This window comes from Asparagus officinalis, chromosome 8 (genome assembly GCF_001876935.1).
Source record: "Asparagus officinalis chromosome 8, Aspof.V1, whole genome shotgun sequence".
Lineage (NCBI taxonomy): Eukaryota > Viridiplantae > Streptophyta > Magnoliopsida > Asparagales > Asparagaceae > Asparagus > Asparagus officinalis.
This window is the reverse complement of record NC_033801.1, coordinates 49,155,487-49,174,782: the sequence shown is the minus strand read 5'-3', so window position 1 is coordinate 49,174,782 and position 19,296 is coordinate 49,155,487. Positions and strand designations below refer to the sequence as shown.

General features: G+C 34.7%; 1 protein-coding gene across 13 annotated transcripts; it reads left to right on the top strand.

Annotated features, from left to right (window-relative positions):
* LOC109819648 (ras-related protein RABF2b-like) lies at nt 8–15,400 on the top strand. Of its 13 annotated transcripts, none has more exons than XM_020385440.1 (6): nt 8–226; nt 4,319–4,396; nt 4,485–4,652; nt 7,851–7,912; nt 13,140–13,216; nt 13,680–13,746. In XM_020385440.1, the coding sequence occupies exons 1-5, from the start codon at nt 194–196 to the stop codon at nt 13,180–13,182; spliced, it is 384 nt and encodes a 127-aa protein (XP_020241029.1). In that variant the 5' UTR covers nt 8–193; the 3' UTR covers nt 13,183–13,216; nt 13,680–13,746. The 13 variants fall into 13 exon arrangements, 12 of the variants coding, with proteins under 12 accessions (XP_020241029.1, XP_020241026.1, XP_020241035.1 ...); XM_020385437.1 differs by having other exon boundaries at nt 7,833–7,912; XM_020385446.1 differs by having other exon boundaries at nt 8–230; nt 7,833–7,912.

Here is a 19,296-nt window from a genome sequence, read left to right as displayed (position 1 = left end):
CCACAGGAGACCCACCGGTCAAAGAGATACTACTACTTCTCGAAACCACCTACCATTCTTCTTCCCTCTTTCTCTTTCTTCTTCTTCTTCTATTATTAGTTTCAGTCGCAGTATTTGATTCCTATCCCTGCTTCCTCTTACTACTTCCTGTTCAGTGGGGTGTTGATATTGTTCCCTCGGGCCTCCCACGGCGATGGCGGGAGGCAGCAGCATCCATGCGAAGCTGGTAGGTATAAATACTTAAATTAATATGATGTATCAGATGTCAATAACCATTTTTTAAATTAATAGGCTATTCAAAGAAATTAAACATCATATTTCTGGTTAATTTAGATATTAAAACTGTTATTTGTTTGGAAATTACTTAATGTGGTGTGTTCATAGGATGAAATTCATCTTATTGTACATTTAGAATTATTTGGACAATTGAAGTAGAAATACTGAAAATTTTCATTTCTTGGTTTTGCTAATAATGTTTTAGGAAAAAATTGAAATAGGAGTGGAAATTGAAAAGTAACATGAACCGACGGGCAATAAAACCTGATGCAATTCTAGCACATAGGTCATGTCACTCTTAACATAAAATAATGTGCATATAAAAAACATCATGTGGTAGGTCAAGATTAATATATTATAGGTATGCATAGGTTATTGGGGCTTGCTTGCAAATATTAAAGGTTATGGCCTCTATAGAAATTATAGGAAAGAAAATGATTCTACCGTCACCTTATTGCTGCTTCATGTATTCAACAGCCATCCAAAATGAATTTTTATTTAAATACTTCAGACTATCTATTTGAATATCAATACAAATTTTTGAAAATTAAATAGTTGTGATTAAAAATAATTTCTTGGATCACACCCCATTACAATTAATATAAAGCACTCTCAGATGAAAAAATATGCATACAAGCTAGTAAATAACAAATATCACCATTTGTTCAAAATGCACATTATTACTAAAGAATAACAATGAAGACAACAATGTGACATACCTATTGAAGGAGATACCTGTTGAAGGAGAAACATAGAGAGAGATGGAGGAAAAACTGCTACGAAAAGAATTGTGTAATTTATTGGTGTATATATAGGCATGCGAGATGATGTATTTTTTTCTTTATAGGAGTTTATTGTTTGCACAAGAGCTATCCAACAAATAGAGTTAACATGGAAGTTGATAACATGGGAATTACATGTTGTACAAAAATATTTTTATTGATTAGGATATCTATTCTGATCCAACTTCGTGGAAATTCTATTCACGTGGAAATTCTATTAATATATGTTGTATAGCTAGACCGTTGAACGTGGACGATATAGCTTATGATCTAATTTTGTGAAAATCTGTTCACATGGGCAAGGGTGGATTTACCTTGGATGAAGTGGTGTCATGCGACACCACTTTATTTGAGCGAAGCTATTATTCTTATGAAGAGTATGTGGATGTCTAGTTATTACTTGTTATGACAACTAATATTACCTGTTCAAGTCCTAACATAATCAAGAAGAAAGATTTTTTTTGCTTAATAAAATTTGCATGCTTCTAAGTGTTAATGAAACATAATATTTTGCATGCTACAGGACATGTATTAGAAAAAAACACTCAGCTATATTATATGTATTACCCTATGAAGATAGAGGGAAGTCTAAAATAGGTGGGACTTAAATACATTCATCATGTGATAAGATAAGAAAAAGTTTGTTCTAATAAGTTGGATTCAAGTCTTTTCTAATATATACCCTATCATTTGAAGTTACTAAAGTGCAATTCTGTATTTATTAGTATTACTAATGATGCGATTATGTAGCTTTTACTAAAATATGAAAATTCATCAAGACAATCATAAAATTTTTTAATTATTAGCTAAAAGGGCAATTTAGTCCCTGCACTAGGGCTTCATACTCAAATTGGCCCTTGTACTTTACTTTTCCTCAACTTGATCCCTGTATTGGGGCTTCATACTCAAATTGGTCCTCTTACTTTATTTTTCAACTTCGTTCATGTACCAGGGCTTCATAGTTAAATTGGTCCCCCTAGTTTATTTTAAATTTTAACGTTTTGAAGTAAACTACCAGTAACTTTCAACATCACACTAAATCTCCTAAGAAATTTCAAAAATCATACTTAACCTCCAATAACTTTCAAAAGCACACTAAACCCCCTATAACTTCTAGTTTTTTAAATCATACTAAACCCCCAATAACTTTTGCAGACCCCCAAAGTTAGCATCATTACATCTAATATGGCACATGCATCCCACGTGACTTAAAAAGATCAAAATACTCCTTAAATTATTTTAGAAAACTCTTGATGACCTTTTTATATTTTCAAGCCTAAAAATAGAAACCTCTCTTTTTTTTATTTGTTTTCCTCTTGCTCGTTCAGGTTAGGGTCCTGAACCCTTTTTTTTCTTTTGCTGGAATTGTCCTTGAAATGTCTTTTTATGTTGTTTTTTGTTCTAATTTATGGGGGTTATCTACATAAAGTGAAAACTTATTGGGGATTTTTGCAAGTCCAAGATTTATTTGGGATTTGGTGAGATTTGGAAGTTATTGGGGGGTTTAGTATGATTTTGAAAGTTATTGGGTGGTGTAGTGTGATTTTTGAAATTTCTTGGAGGGTTTAATGTGATGTTGAAAGTTATTAAGAGTTTTTTGCATAACGCTAAAAGTTAGAAAAAAGTAAGGGCATCGATTTGAGTGTGAAGCCCAAGTACAGGTATTAAGTTGAGAAAAAAATAAAGGAGGACCAATCTGAGTGTGAAACCCCAGTATGGGGACCAAGTTGAGAAAAATGAAATATGAGGACCAATTTGAGTATGAAACCCCATTATAGGGACCAAACTAGCCTTTTATCCCCAATTATTAAACTATATGGTGACACCACTTTTTAGAAATTCTGGATTCGCCATTGCATATGTGTATTATAGTTAGGATAGGATAATGGAAGCATATACCTATTAAAGTTTGAAATCTGTTCACATGGGATAATAGGAGCTAAAGCTTATACACGTATATTAATTAGGATAGGAAAATAGAATATTATACCTGTTAATTAGGATATGATATGATAATAATGTAATATCCAATAGGATGAAAGGAATTTTTGTCTGTGGAAAGATATTCCCAAACTCACACTTCTAAAGGTAGTACGGTGTGCTGACTTATGTAATATATATTTCAATTTATCACACTCGTTATAATTGGGCGCATATTCTGCACTTTACATCCACTTTTTGATACTCTTTGAGCATGGCTCAAGGTTATTTCAATCCGTACACAGTTTAAAACTATGAATTTAAATGGTTGTTGGGTATCTAGTTCAAAAATGGGTCATTTGGGTATTTAGTTAAAAAATGAGAGGTTTTCAATTTATAATCTATATAATAAAAGAAACATATACATGTTTTATCTTGTGACACGCGAATGAAAGAATCAATATTGATATTTTGTAAATTTTTATTTCAGAGTATATGTGTGTGTGTATGTGTGTGTGTGTTTATATATATATAGATGCGCGCGCGCGATACACACACTGTGCGCGCGCATACGCACATGCACACACGCACACGCACGCACGCATGCACACGCACGCGCGTGCGCTCACACACGCGCGCACGTATGCACACACATGCACGTCTGCACGTGCGCACGCACACGTACACGCGCGCGCACGTACACATACGCACAACACACAGATAGAGTGGTGATGCCCACACATTTTAATGTGACTCGTAAGGTGGGCCTCACCAAATGGCTATCTCTTAGTAGCTCATTTTGTAAAATGAACCGCCACCTCATACCCATTATTTCCATATATATAATATCCTGTATGACTGTATTATACCATTTACAAACTTAAAATATGTGATAAACGTGTGACTGAAGATTTATAGGGATACAATTTATCTTAGCATGTACAGCTCTCTGTTTGTATTATATATACCCATCATATGTACGTGAATGTTATCATGATAACTTTTGAATCTTTTCTTCATATTTCTTCTTCTTGGAGTTAAACAGTTTCCCTTTCTTATGCATGTAATCATCAAGCATGCAAAAATGTAACCAATTCTAACTTGTGGTCTCCTTTAGATGCTTTAATTAGGGACTCTCATAACAAATTAGGTAATAGTGTTCTATAATCTTTTTTTGTATATCTCTCGAGTTTTATGATACTGTGATATACATGAGTTGATCTTTAATGGGTTCTGTTTCCACATATCTTAATATTGGATTATTAGGAATTTCCATTATATGTAACCTTGCATTAAGTAAAGAGAATTACTTACCAAATGATGAATAATTGTTTCTCCAGGTACTTCTTGGGGACATGGGAACAGGAAAGACTAGTATAGTACTGAGGTTTGTCAAAGGCCAGTATTTTGATTGTCAGGTCTGTTCTTAGTTCTCCCATTTATCTCATACATTCTCATATAGAAATGAACTACTACGGAAAACCACAATATAGCTCAAATTTCCAGGAATCTACAATTGGTGCAGCCTTTTTCTCTCAAATACTATCAATAAGTGATGCAACTATAAAGTTTGATATATGGGATACAGCTGGACAAGAGCGATATCATAGCCTGGCTCCCATATATTATCATGGGGCAGCTGCAACTATTGTTGTGTATGACATCTCGAGCAGAGTAAGTTCATTTAAAGAAATTGTTATATCTCAACCTATTGTTTACATTATTTATTGGTTAATTTTACTTCAGAGGTTTCGAAAAGAACAAACATGAGCCCTTATTAAGAAGTCTAATAGCAAGCATTTCCTTGGAAGATATTAGTTAAACTGATTTTTCCCTGTTACAGAGGATGATAAGTAGCTTTGCTTATCTTAAGATTAAGATTTCATGCTGTTGTTAATATTACATAAATCTTTCTTTAAATTTTCTAGTGAGTCAAATGGTTATTGAATCACAGTACATACCAATATTCTGTATAGTTTAAGATGGTGTCTCCTGATTTGAAATCTGAAGGTTTACAAAATTAAACATGTTATGTTCTTTATTTCAAGAAACTTTATGTGATTAGTGCATATTATGACTAGAATTAAATGGATTGGAGAGATTAGGTTAGCATTCAAATCCATCATTTTGGGAGGTCGGGTTAAGGAAGCCATGTCTTTGAATGTAGAAGACCTTACTCAATCTGAAGAGATAGGGTAACTTAAATGAGAAAGGTGAGTTGGGAGCTGAAGATATAGAGTGATTACAGTTGGAAAATAGAAACCTTAGTATCATGGTTCATGCCGTTAGAGTCAGTTGAGAGGCAAGTTCATGTCTGAACCTAATTCTAAAATTAACATGGCATGCATGGGGAGTCCAGGTTTGGATGTTTGAGATGGGCTTGTAAAAGTTCTCCCTTCAAGTAGAGCATAATTCTTTGGAAAAAAATATATTGACGATTATATAATATGAATAAGAAGCACAAGTTATATGAGATACAACACAACGTATATTCAATAGGCCTATACATTCTCCTGGTAATTTGGTTGATCAGATATTATGTATTTATTATAATAGACATAATCAGCAGGTGCTATCTTATCTGTTTGGCACAGGAGCATATACTCTTCTTGTGCCTTCTTTTGGGTACAGACTGCTTTTGTTAATATGAATTTTTTATATTCCTTTCTCAACACCTTCAAATTAAAGTCTAGTTATGCTAGGGATTGAAATGTGTTGGTTGGGGTCAGAACTTTGACCTCACTCACCATTTAGGTGACCCAAACATGAATTCTCTATTGACAGGTTAACCAGATTTTTGAAAGGTTTGATTAGATTAAATTGAGTTTAAATAGGAAAAGGAAAGAGCTCAAACATGACCAGTATTGAACTAGCATTTTAATAATATATGTCAAAAGTAAGACTTGAACTAGCACGAAAGGCACAAATATCATTTGCCCTTGTGGGACAGACTAGTATAGTGCATGGGCATTGCTCATGTACCCACTTTCATGGTTATATGTAGATAATAAGCGTGCATTGGAATACTAATTATCTGTATGTATATAAATGTATGGTACCCACATAATACTGTTAGATATATCTTAGTTTCTCGGTTTCTCTAAACATTAATATAATTTACATAGTATTATTTAAATAATCCATGTAAACTATTAGTATTATTTAAATAATCCATGTAAACTATACTTTTTTAGTTTCTCGGTTTTTCTCTGAACTAATAAATTTTACATATCACTTTTAGAGTTTTCATAGGTCCTCAGGCTCCCTCTAAACTAAAAAATTATACATTATACTCAGGCGTCCACTCACAAGGTTTAAAATGTATTGCTACGCAAGTGGTTTCATCGTCATCCACACATGTAATGAATTTTGTGGTATCCCTCGATCCTCTCTCTGAACATACACTTATTATTATTATTCTTTTGTTATCTTCTTTTTATTTTTTTAGAAGTTATTTTTTATTTTCTTTGTTTCACATACATTTGTATTATTATCCTTAAGTAGTAATTCATCATATAATATATCGAAACCTTAAAAGACATAAGTCAAATTTCAAATTCTAATTATTTTAATGTTACCGTGAAAATTTTCTAAAACAAATCATATTAAAAGATGATTTAGATCAAGACAGATAAGAAACTTAAACTAAATATAAAAAAGAAATAAATTTAGCTATAAAAAGTTAATAACTTACCATGCAAGAATATTGGTTATATGGAAAATATTTGGACCCCCTATTGGAAGCGAACCGTTGCTAGAGTTTGTCACTCTACATAACAAAAATCATTGATAATATTATCCATAACGGGCATAATTAAATAATAAAAATATACTAAATTTTTAAAAAAGTAAAATATCATATATAGTCTGGTGGAATGACAGAAGAATTCTTGTAAAGTTTGAAAAGGATAACTTTATTTCCTTTTCTTTTAACTTCATAGTCAAATAGTTGTTATTTTTTCAATAAAATCTTATAAATGCTTATATGAGAATACATATGATTATCCTAATAATAGCTGCTTTTATATTCATGTATGTTAACTTCATTGAAATTAAAATAAAATGGTCAAATGCAAGTTGTCACTTATGAAAACTTTAGGGGATTTCCCATGATTCCTTCGAAACTATAGATTTTAATTAATGTATCCTACATAATAATTAGAACATTTTTCAAAAATCCATCAAAATCATTGGTAAGATGCACGTTTTATGCAAAGAGTTGATGTATGAAAAGTTTAATGTTAAAATGCATATCATATCTTTCAAATGCATATTATATCTTTCTTCGCAAAAGTGAGTTCAAAAGAAAACAACAAAAAGATCATGTAAAAATTATACATACTTTGGAGCGACATATGTTTTTGATTCTCCATTCTGAAGTGTCCTTTGACTCTATGATATTCTCAACATGCAAATCTTTTTTCTTCTGTTGTTTTACAATTTATTACAAGCTAATTTATATGCAATTTTCCTAATCCACATCGTCAGCTCTTTATTAGTTTCGGATTAGCCCTTAGGCCCCATTTGGCAAAAGGTTAAGAAAGATGGATTAAAGAGAAGGATTAATGTAGTTTGCCCATTCGATAACCTGAAGGACTACATTATTAATATGTTCAATAAGTTTTATTTTAGCCCCTGTGATCAGTTTTAGTGTTTGGGAATAAAGAGGATTTTAACCATTTTCTTTATAAATAAACAGGTTAACTTTTAATCCTTCTAAATAGGAGTATTAGTAAACCCTTCATTTTGAGGGGTTAACTCATTTTAATCCCTTTAGAAGGGTTAGCTTAACATTTATGTATTTTTTATATTTTGCAAATTATGGAGGGTTAACTCATTTTAACCCTTCTACAGATTTTTTTTGTTTGGCAGGTTAGGAAAGGGTTTAGTCTCCTTAACCCTTCACTTAACTCATTGCTGAACAACACCTTAAGGTAAACATGCTAACCATAATTTCAATATTAGTTATAATTTTAAAATTAAAAATACCAACGAAGATACTTATAATTCTAGCAATTTGTTTTTAATCTGAATCTACAATCAATGTCCATTGAATTGAAGTAATAGAAATCCAGAACTACACATTCCATTGACCTTCACTGAATTGAAGTAATAGAAATCCAGAACTACACATTCCATTGACCTTCACTTAACTTATTATCTGATCCTCACCAAATTAACCAGGCATGAAAAGTAAAATGAATCCCATTGACCTTCACTTAACTTATTATCTGATCCTCACCAAATTAACCAGGCATGAAAAGTAAAATGAATCTTTTGCCTAATACCCCTGAAGCAACTATCTCTTATTACAACAACGAACACACATACACATGACATTAAACCTTCAATTACTAATATACATCCACTAATGAAAATATAATAAGAAATATGAATGGAAGGAACCCATCACCAACTCTACCGAGCTCATCCGTCGAACCATCTACCGACACAGCCTCTGGCCCCTCTACTTCCACCAAACCCTTCACCGCTACCACCTCAAAATCCACATGGCCCACTGCATGCTGGCTCCACCACCCGCTCCGAACCTACCACAGTCACATTTACCAGATTCGCCTCCGCCACCGTTGTCGAGCGCACTTTTGTGGCGGAACCATGTCTTTTGATTGCCAAACCTCAGTTCCCTCGAAGTTTCTTGGATTGGCAAATCAAAGGGAAGTAGCAGAGGAGAGATAGAAGGGAGTTGAGAGGTGTTATATAGGTGGTGAATTCTGTTGGGATAGTGAATATCCTTGGACATTAGTTTGATCATTAGTGATAGTGAATTTTGTTGTGTGAATGGAAGAAGATGGGAAGGGGAGTTATATAGGAGGTGGAGTGAAAACGGATGAGACTTGAGGGGGGTCTTGTGATCCATTAGTTGGAGGCACAATTTCTTTATCACAGTTAATTACTCCCTTATTGAAGAGGAATTGTGATGTTTCAGTGATCATCAATTTACTATGTATTAATATAAATTAATAAATTTATTAATATGCTTGCATGCTAATCAACATTCATAACTTGCTAGAAAAATAAAAATAAATTAATAAATTAAATATTTATTTAAAGGACTCATTCAACATTCATAACTTGCTAGAAAAATAAAAATAAATTAATAAATTAAATATTTATTTAAAGGACTCATTACATAAAATTGAATATTTATAATAATGTATATATTGCATTTACTGTAGTATTTATCATATTGAGTATGTATGTATGTATATTTATGTATGTATATGTATGTGTTTTATAATGGTGAAACACAAAATTACAGGGATGCACAAAACAATGTAAATGTCACTTCTATAAATTTGAGGCATTTTCAGAAGAATGTCTAAACATGCAACATACTTTTATAGGAGTATTAGATAACTAGTAGCAAGAATAGCATAACGAATGATGGCAACATCCATCTTCCATTCGAAAAGTTTGGGTAAGGGATTCTGTGTCACTAGAATGCAGTGGATCGTACTCATCCAGAAAGTCTCCCAGATCACCAAGGGGACCGAACTCTAATGATAAAATAAAAGGTATTTTTTATGATCTCATCTGAGTTCAGCATCCAAATGTCTCCTTTGATTTTGTTTACACGAGGTGAAGTCTTCACATGGAGTTAGACATTTATGCAGAGATGTGCTCACGCATTGTTGCTCTACCCCTAGCTCTCTATTAGAATTTACGCCTAGTTGGTCTGATGGAGGGTGAATGTTAGTAGCACATAAACCTTCCTTAGATTACTTCACATCGCCCTCTTCATCATTATGTGGTGTTAATTTAGGACAGCATAAACTAGCTCGGTGTAGCGCAAAGTTAGATCTTGAGATAGAGATTTTTCAACTCTTCACCTCATTTTGGCGATGCGCACCCTCCATTAGAAACCTCTCATATAACACTTGGTCAACTTTGTTGAATAGGCTTTCAATGATAGTCCCGGGGGCAACCTTATCATATTGTAACACAATGTTCTCTTTTGAGGATAACCTTGGTTCCATTAGGCGTGCCATCTATTTTTCACACAAATTGGCTGATGGGGACATCAGTGCGACTTGTGCTTCAAATGAGCAGAGAAGGGATCTGGTCTGCTTACTATTTATTTTTATTTAGTGGGTTTTTGACCCTGTGTGCTGATAGAGATAGATCGGGATCTCCGTGGACTATATGATGAGGTGGAAGTATTGACATTGCCCTTTGTGAAGTTCGCGCCTTGAAGAAAGAGTAGTTCGACCTCAAGTGATGAAGACTAAAGGTTGTTACTTATTCCCACTTGGGTCCATTTGCAAACTCTCTTATAGGAAGAAGATAGCTTCAACTAAGGGAGTAGTTTCTCTCAGGTGTATGGTAGAACCCTGTAAGAAGATAGAATTCTTCAGGGAGTAGTAGTAGCTCTTGGGTGAATAGGAATCCTAGTGAGTAAGTCTCGACAAAAAGGTGGTAGGCCAATGAGAAAAATCTCCAATGAAGAGGTGGTATGTAACTCAAACGACCAAAGAGAACCCAAGGAGTTTTCTAGAGGAGTAAATATGTTGGAGCAAATGAGAGTTCAGACCTTAGGCTATAAGTCTTGGATAAGAAATAGGAGATATGACAAAAATGTTGGAGCCTTGGAGCCCTTTGAATGTGGGCTAATGATCTTTATTTATAGAGAAACCCTTCTTTGCTTAGTGTTAGGTGGTTTACACATCTCTTGATTTATGTGAGCTACTGTAGCAATTTTTTAGTCTATTGCCGCTGAATGGATAGCATCGCGGCACTCTTTTCAATAACTCTTGTAGATTTTATCGTTTATGTGGGGTTAGTAATGCTGCATAAATGCTCATTGGTTGTTTTTTTGTAGCTCTGCATAAACTTTGTGCATGGATCTTATCTTGAAGTGCTTTAACGCCTCTCATATGCTGCAGATTTGACTGCTAGTTCAATTGTAAGTTCAGTAGAAAGTTTATGTGCCCTTAACTTTATGCGGCCTTCGCACCACAAAAATCCTATCTCTGTCGTGACCTTAGCACCAGGTATATGCTATAGATTGGTCTGCCTGTTCAACTGTAACTTCAGGGCAAAGTTTACACGCCTTTAACTTTATGCGGTCTTAGCACCGTGTAAACACGTTTTTCTATTTTTTTTGGCGAGTTTGTATGTGGTTCTTGCTCCGTTTAAATTCGAGTTTTATGACATTGCATTCTTAGCCTCTTTTTGGGTCCATTTCATCATGTTGAGCACTTTTGATCACTTTGGAATGATGGTTAGACCCCGTGGGCCTCCTTGCAGCGTCATAGTGTGTTGACCGATGGTTCGACATTTTTGCCTGTCTGCACCTTCATCTTGAATTTTCAAGCCTTAAACTATAAAAATTACAAAATAGTACACTAAAAAAATCCAAGAAAATTAAAACAAAGATACTTTAGAACATAAAAGGGATATCTTGTTATGACCCAACATCTCAAAAGTATTTTACTTCTGCAGATGTCATTTTCTTTGAATCTGTTCCATATTTTTGATCCATATGTAGAGGATCGCCACCTTCCTCTATTTCTCCCCCATAGCTGATACTGCCATCTGCCCTTACTCAGTTAGTGCTGAGTTCTGAAGTTGATGAAAAGCTTGCATCAAAGCCAGCTCTAGTATATACTAGAAGACCAAAAGTACAGACATAGCTTACCTCCAACCGATCCTCCGTCTGTGGTTAAAGGTCTTACTCATCAGCAATCCTCTTTTCCTTCTGATTTTAATGTTCCTGTTGCTCTTTGAAAAGGTAAATGATCTATCACTACACATCTTATATTTTGTTTTATTTCCTATGATCATCTTACCCCGTCATTTTGCCAATTTACTTTGTCCTTGTCTTCTATATCTATGCCCAGGTCTTATCAGGAAGCCATGTTAGTTCCTACTTAGAAGGAGGATATGGGTGAGGAGATGAAAGCACTTGCTTCTCAGTCAGGAAGCCATGTTAGTTCCTACTTAGAAGGAGGATATGGGTGAGGAGATGAAAGCACTTGCTTCTCAGGATACATGGGATGTAGTTCATGCTCCTCAGGGAGCAAATATTGTGGGTTGTCACGGGGCCTTCACTGTGAAGTACCGTCCTAATGGTTCTGTGGACAGATACAAAGCTAGGCCAATTGCTAAAGGCTCTACTTAGACATATGTAGTTTGATTGCACTGAGACTTTCTCTCCTGTTGCTCGTCTCAACTTCATTCGTATATTGTTCTCCATTGCTGTTAATCTGGGGTGGCCCATATTTCAGCTTGATGTGAAGAATGTCTTATTGTATAATGACTTTCAAGAATAGGTTTATATGGTGCAACCTCTTGGGTATGTTACTCAAGGGGAGACTCATATTTTCACACTTAAGAAAGCATTGTATGGAATCGAACAGAGTCCATGTGCTTGGTTTGATAGGATTAGGCAAGTAGTATCTAGTATTGATTTCTAGTGGTGTTATTTAGACCATTCTATGTTTATTCACCACACTAGTTTGGGGATAGTGATCTTGGTTGTGTATGTTGATGATATTTTGCTGACAAAGAGTGATACAAAAGGTTTGGTAGAAACCAAAGAATATCTCAAGCATCATTCTTTAACCAAAGATAGGGGAAGCCAAAATACTTTCTTGGAATTGAAATTGCCTATCAGAAACATGAGTTACTTCTCTCCTAAAAAAGTATGCCTTGGATCTTTTAGAGGAGTCTAGTCTTCTGGGTTGCAAACATTCTTTTCGTACTTTAGATTTTTAGTGTACCTTCGGTCAAGTTCTAGTTTCCTACCACTTTGTACTAGTCAAAAGGTGTCATACCGAATTTCTGTCACATACCTTTTACTTGATATTATCATTTTCCATATCCAATATATATCCATTTCCATCAAATATGTATCTTAAGAACACCATTTTTTTTCAATAGAATGATATCAAACGTCTTGTTCAAATTACATATCATGGGGACAAGAGAAAGTTAGCCAAGGTTGGCCATCATAAAGTGCGCAGTTGGCAAGTATAAAAACTTATAATTTATAGATATTTTTTTTAGTTTAATTGTTAGATTCTATTTTCGAAATAGTTAACAGTTGACAGTCAGCTCTTTAATTGCATTGTTCTTAAATTTAGGGGTTTCTGCTGATGTGGCATTTTTTCTTTTCTTTTCTTTTTTTGGTGGGTGAAGGCTACCCCTTCTGCAGGTTTTATATGGTCCAGATTGTGTATAGTTAAAACGTCGATTCATATTCCTAATAGGAGCAGGTACAAAAAAATGATGCTTTGTCGCGTTTTTCATTTTGCTCCAAATATTACATATAATTTCTTGTGCCTAAGGTCTTTGTCGCGTTTTTCATTTTGCTCCAAATATTACATATAATTTCTTGTGCCTAAGGTTAGAGAACTATATGGATGTCATTTGAACAGGATGCTCCAAATATTACATATAATTTCTTGTGCCTAAGGTTAGAGAACTATATGGATGTCATTTGAACAGGAGTTATTTTGCAGATCTAAACATGTCAAAAATATTAGAATTAGAACAATATTACATCACCTTTGAAATGTTTGTTGCTGATGTCAAGAGAATGCTTGCCAATGCTCCCACCTATAATGCTCCAGAAACAATCTATTATAAATATGCTACGATGTATATTTCCTCGGAATGCTCCACATTTTTAATTTAACATTATTACTTTGACTAATACTGTGATTTCTTATTGCGCAGGCTTAGAACATTTTTCTTGATCAGGGTCTAGTCCCACCTTCTCCAAACAACTAGCAAGAATCCAAAGAATTGACTAATATATAGAAAATTTCTGGAAAAAAAAAGCCAGCAGGATAGAACCATCAAATTATTTTTCTGGAGTAGTAACTATGTCAAAGCTTTAAATCCTGATTCATAAATTATGGGCGTTGACGAAACCTGTTGATATCGGATGATGTGGTTTATAGAGATGAGGATACAGGATTTATCATAAATTAATTTTTAAACTGGAGTTGCAAATAGATAGCTTATTTCATCAAAAATAAAATATAAAATATAAAATAGATAGGGCATTTTTCATCATATGTTGAATAAGAAAATACCGTATTAATAGTAGTGTCAATCTAGTATCAAAATTTTAGTACAATTAGAAAGTTAGAATTACACTTCCCACAAGATTCCATATAGACAACCAATTATTTTACTTTAACCGTCTAGTAGGGTCACACTCGTCTTTTATTATGACTGATGATGATTGGGTATACAAGCTTCATCAATTGTCAATGTGTTAGGCCATTGGAAGAAGTAACTAGAGAATTATCTGATAGTTATTATCCAACTACAAAACTAAAATACTTATTTTAATTCATTTGACTACAATTCCTCACATGTTTGCTACATATCCAGATGATCCACTCTTATATGATGTTATGAAGAATGTGGAAGAAAATTTAAATAAATATTTTAAAGGTCTACTTTTACTTTATAGTTGTGCTCTACTGTTAGATCCTGGAGGAAAAATAAATGGCGGTGGAAATTTAATTCAATCAATAAAATTTGATATGAACTAGCTATAATCAATTGAAAGTGGATCAATATATGCAAAGTGAAAGGGATAAATTATATGAATTATATGTAATTTAATGTGGACCCCTGATGTCTAGAATTCATACTTTGACTTCTCCATCTTCATCTTTAACACCTTTATTATTTGGATGTCAAACTTTAATGAGACAAAGAAGAACCTCACAAGATGCAACTGAACATAGTTTTTATCTTAATCGATGTCAAACTTTAATGAGACAAAGAAGAACCTCACAAGATGCAACTGAACATAGTTTTTATCTTAATCGCTTAGATGGTCCCAACTAATAAAATGGAGGTCGCTAGTGTTGATGTACCAAAAACTTGATGCGGCATAAACATGTACCAAAAAGGTTGCAAGTGCACAACCGTGTCAAGTTATAGTATTTAAGATATCGATCCCACGAGGAAGGTGTTTTGTAGGAGAAAATATGAAATTGGTTCTTATTTTGTGTGCGTGACAAATAGGAGTGATAAGTGAATGTGATTGTGAAGAGATTGAGAGAGTGAAAGTGGTGTGTGAATAGGTGCAAAGTGTAAGTGAGAGTGGATTTGAGTATGATCAATAAGGTGAGAAGGAAAAATGAATAAAATCAAGAAACAAATAAAAAATTCAAGAATGAAGAACAAAATTCTAGAATAAAAGAAAATACAAGAAATTAAAGATGGTGGATTCAATTATAGATATGGGTAATCTAAAATTGAACCCACTTCTTAGAAAATGGTGATTCCCTAGAGAGTGTTGATGTATTAGCCTAGTGGAAAGTGAAAAGTGGAACTTATATTGTGCTTTCCCTTGGAGCTTGTGATATACTAACCCCTCCATTGTCTATAATAGCAGTCAAGAGTGCTTTTTCTAATGGTGGCAGAGAATTAACTGAGAAGAGAACTAACTTGAATAATGAGAGCTTGAAGAGGGTGATGCTATTGGTAGACTAGTGGAAGATAGATAAACGAACCCAAGAGATTGGCGTGTTTAACAAAGATTATCCACCAAGAGGAGAAGCAAGTCCATCTGGACCATCCCGCAATTGAAGAAATTTTAAATTTTATTTTGTAATTTTTAAACTCTTGCCAAACTAGTGGGTTGTGTTATACTCTTTCATTTTCGGTACAAAAATTTACTTTTAGTCACGTTACTATTCAATTGCTACTTGTAACTCTTCAATTTCTAGTTTCTACAATTATGTAAAACATTCATAAATTTATTAGTAAAGTTATTCTTCTTCTATAAAGTATTATCTTTAATTTTGATGTTTAAATTTGATTAATTATTTTATTTAAAATTAAGCCTAAATATAGTTAAAACTGTAAAAAATAAGTTTGGCCAAAACTTAGAAATACTAAGAAGCTCAAAAATTAGAAATATTTAAAAAAAAATTAATAATACGTAGCAGGGGTTTGAGTTTGAGCCCAATTTTAAATAGAGCGTTTTTATATCTTTTGGGCCGCTAAGGCCCACCCAAAATAGACCCAACCCAGTTAAATGTCAGCTGGCAAGTTTTGCCCATTGGCTAATGGGGAAAAATTTGCCTGTTGGCAATTTGAAATGGGCCTTTTTTTTTCTTTTTTAGAATTTGATTTTAATTTTTAAATCTATTCTAATTCATACAAATATCATAGTCAAAAGCCATGATTTTCTTTGAGATATTTTTTGATGTAATGAAAAAAAATATTAGAGAAGTGTTGTTGAAAATGAAAGCTTAAAGAAAAATGAAGAGCAGAACCATCTCTACTATAATTTGAAGAAAATTATGGAATCAATTTGTATTTTTTATTTTCTTAGTCTAGTATATTTTCCTTTTAGTATGCAACTCTTTTATTCTAGTAGTCCGATACTCAAGTTATTAATGAAATTCATTTTACTTTGTTAATATTTTGGTATATAGAAGAAAAAAATTTATTAGTAAAACAATAAGAATTTAACATGTCTTAACCAGATCGGGCCTAGCCCATAGCTTGACAAGCCAGGTCAGCAGGCCGAGTTTGTGCATCACCCAAACCAAAACACCCAAGCTCAAGACCGACTTGGTCTAATATGGGTCATTCAAGGCCTGACCCATTCGAGCCTAGGACAAGGGGTTTCGGGCCGGGTCTAGCCCGAACTTGGCTTGTGTTCAGATCTACAAGGGAATTATTGTTAATCATAATATAGATGAGAAACTAAAGAAAGTGACATTAGATGTGGGGCCCATTTGAGTTGGAGAACACAAATAAACAAGCACATATGAAACTCTATCTAATTTTCATATATAGTATGACATGATACTAGCAGAATTGACCCGAGCGATATCGCAACATTTATGTGAAGAAACCAAAAAGTAATAGTTTAAACATTTGGTTAAAAAAAACACTATGCATCCAATCATTTTAATAAAGATATCACAAGGTAAAGTGAAATATACCAAAATTATATACCAAATGGTTGTATACAAAGCGTTTTAAAATTAATTCTTTTGAATATGTTGGATCTAAGTCGACAGGAAAGTGGGTGGTCAAAAAATAAATAGTGATACAACTTTCAGTTGATGTGTAAAAGTATTTTCTATAAGCGAGTAGATTTAAACGACCATAAATACCCATAATACCCTCCTCCTCTTTGTTATCCATTTCTTCACTCTCATCACTTTCCTCCGGCTATCTCCCCAAGCGCTCTCCTCTTTCCTCCATCCTCCTCCTCCTCTCCCGCAACAACTTCTCTCGCTAACTTCTCACCCACCCCTTCCCTCTTTCCTCCATCCTCCTCCTCCTCTCCCGCAACAACTTCTCTCGCTAACTTCTCACCCACCCCTTCTCTTTTCCCGTGCATCAGCTTTCTCACTCTCCTTCTCAACTCGCTACCCTACCATAACTTGTTAGAGGGAGATTACGGTAAGGGCCACTATGATATTGTGGATATTGTTTTTAATCAGAAATCCCCAAAAGTGTGTGACACTGTAACCATGGTAGCAATTAAAGGTTGTTTCCATAATAAAAATTAAAAGTGATATCTATTCATTTGGGTAAAAGTAAATGTGGTTTTTATGTAAAAACTCTTAAAAATAAAATTGACTGTAGGGTAGAGAGACCTAGGGTTTTTGACATGAGCCCCTTGCAGCTTACAATTTTGAATTTAGCCCATTAGATCATTGAAATTACTCTTGGGTCGCAAACTTTAAAGTTATTATCCCATTAATCCCTTAAGTCGTTGAAATTTCTATCAGGCCCCTTGATTCTCCTAATTTTCTTCAAATTAATCTATCTAGTTATTGCGTCTAACTTAATTATTAAGAGGACTAATTTCAAAATAATTTAATAATTGAGGGGACTAATAGTAATTTCAATGATATAGGGACTAACTTCTCAATAACTTAAAGAGGACCTAGTAGCAATGTTTGAGGGATTAATGTGTACGGAAGATAAAATAAACTTTCTTAAATGGTTTCAAAATAAAACTTCGGGTTTACATAAAAAAGGACAAACACTTTGAGGGATTAATAAGTGTTTGGAAGATAAATAAAACTTCGTTAGATGGTTGAGTTTCAAAGTAAGACACTTTGGGTTTACATATAAGAAGACGAATCTTAAGAAGAGAAGGCTGAGGTGGTTCGAACCCCCACAACATCAGGGCAAAATATAAAGCCATTACCAACCCCGCCAACAAAATTTTCTTGGACTCATTTAGAACTCTTTCACATAGGACATAATTTGGATGAACTGTAGCTATCCGTCCCACTAAGACACTGAGACACACACACATAAAGAAGGTCATAATCTAATGTTGCCCCTTGTTTGGCTTTAACCTTTTACCTTGTCGGCGTTGATACAAAACCCTAAGGTCAACGTCGGTCAACGCGTAGCCTTAGGTCAACGCCGGTCAACGCGTTACGATGAAAGTCAACGTTAATCGATAAGAAATCCCAAGTTCAACGTCGGTCAACGCGTAGCCCTAGGTCAACGCCGGTCAATACATTACCCTAGGTCAACGTCGGTCAACGCGTTGCGATACAGATAATTAGTTCAAAGTCAACTCAATAACACGAGCCAAAATCAACTCACTAATTTCGATTTGAGACTTCGACAACGGTCAGACGATAAACGCAGCACCAGAAGAATTTTAACTATTCGACAAAATACTGAATAGACTAAAATGTAGAGAAATCAAGAACTAAAGCCAGTTACAGATCCTTTGACACCGATTGAAGGTGGGGGTCTATCACATCCAAAGCATTTCAGACTCCTTTATAAAAGAATGAGGCTGGAACACTTTGGAGGCGGTATTTGTAGGCATCTAAAACTGGCCATAGGTTCCCGCACATTGCTCGAGAATAAGAGAAGACGATGAACGTCATCATCCGAATAGAGAAGGATTATCCGAGTGCCCGACGCACGCGTCGATCAGCTCCAAGTGACCCCCGCGCTTATCAGTCAGCGCTAAGTGACCGGGTGCGCACGTCAGTCGGTTCGCGCGCGTCAGTCAACGCCAAGTGATCGGACACGCACGTCAGTCAACTTGCGCACGTCAATCAACACGCTGGTCAGGCAGCCCCAAGTGACCGACGGGTTCGTCGTTCGGTCCTAGCGAAAAGTACAAGCCAACGAGTCAACCAAATACGCAAAAAGGTGGAGAATACAGGTCCGGGAAAGTCGGGAAACACCGAAATACGAAAAGACAGAGAAATAGTCTCAACTCGTGTGAGGGCGCAGGTCACCACCTGGTGACCCGCGCGCACGCGGGTCACTAATAGGTAACTCGCGGTCGTGCGGGTCACCCATTGGTGACCCGCGGCCGCGC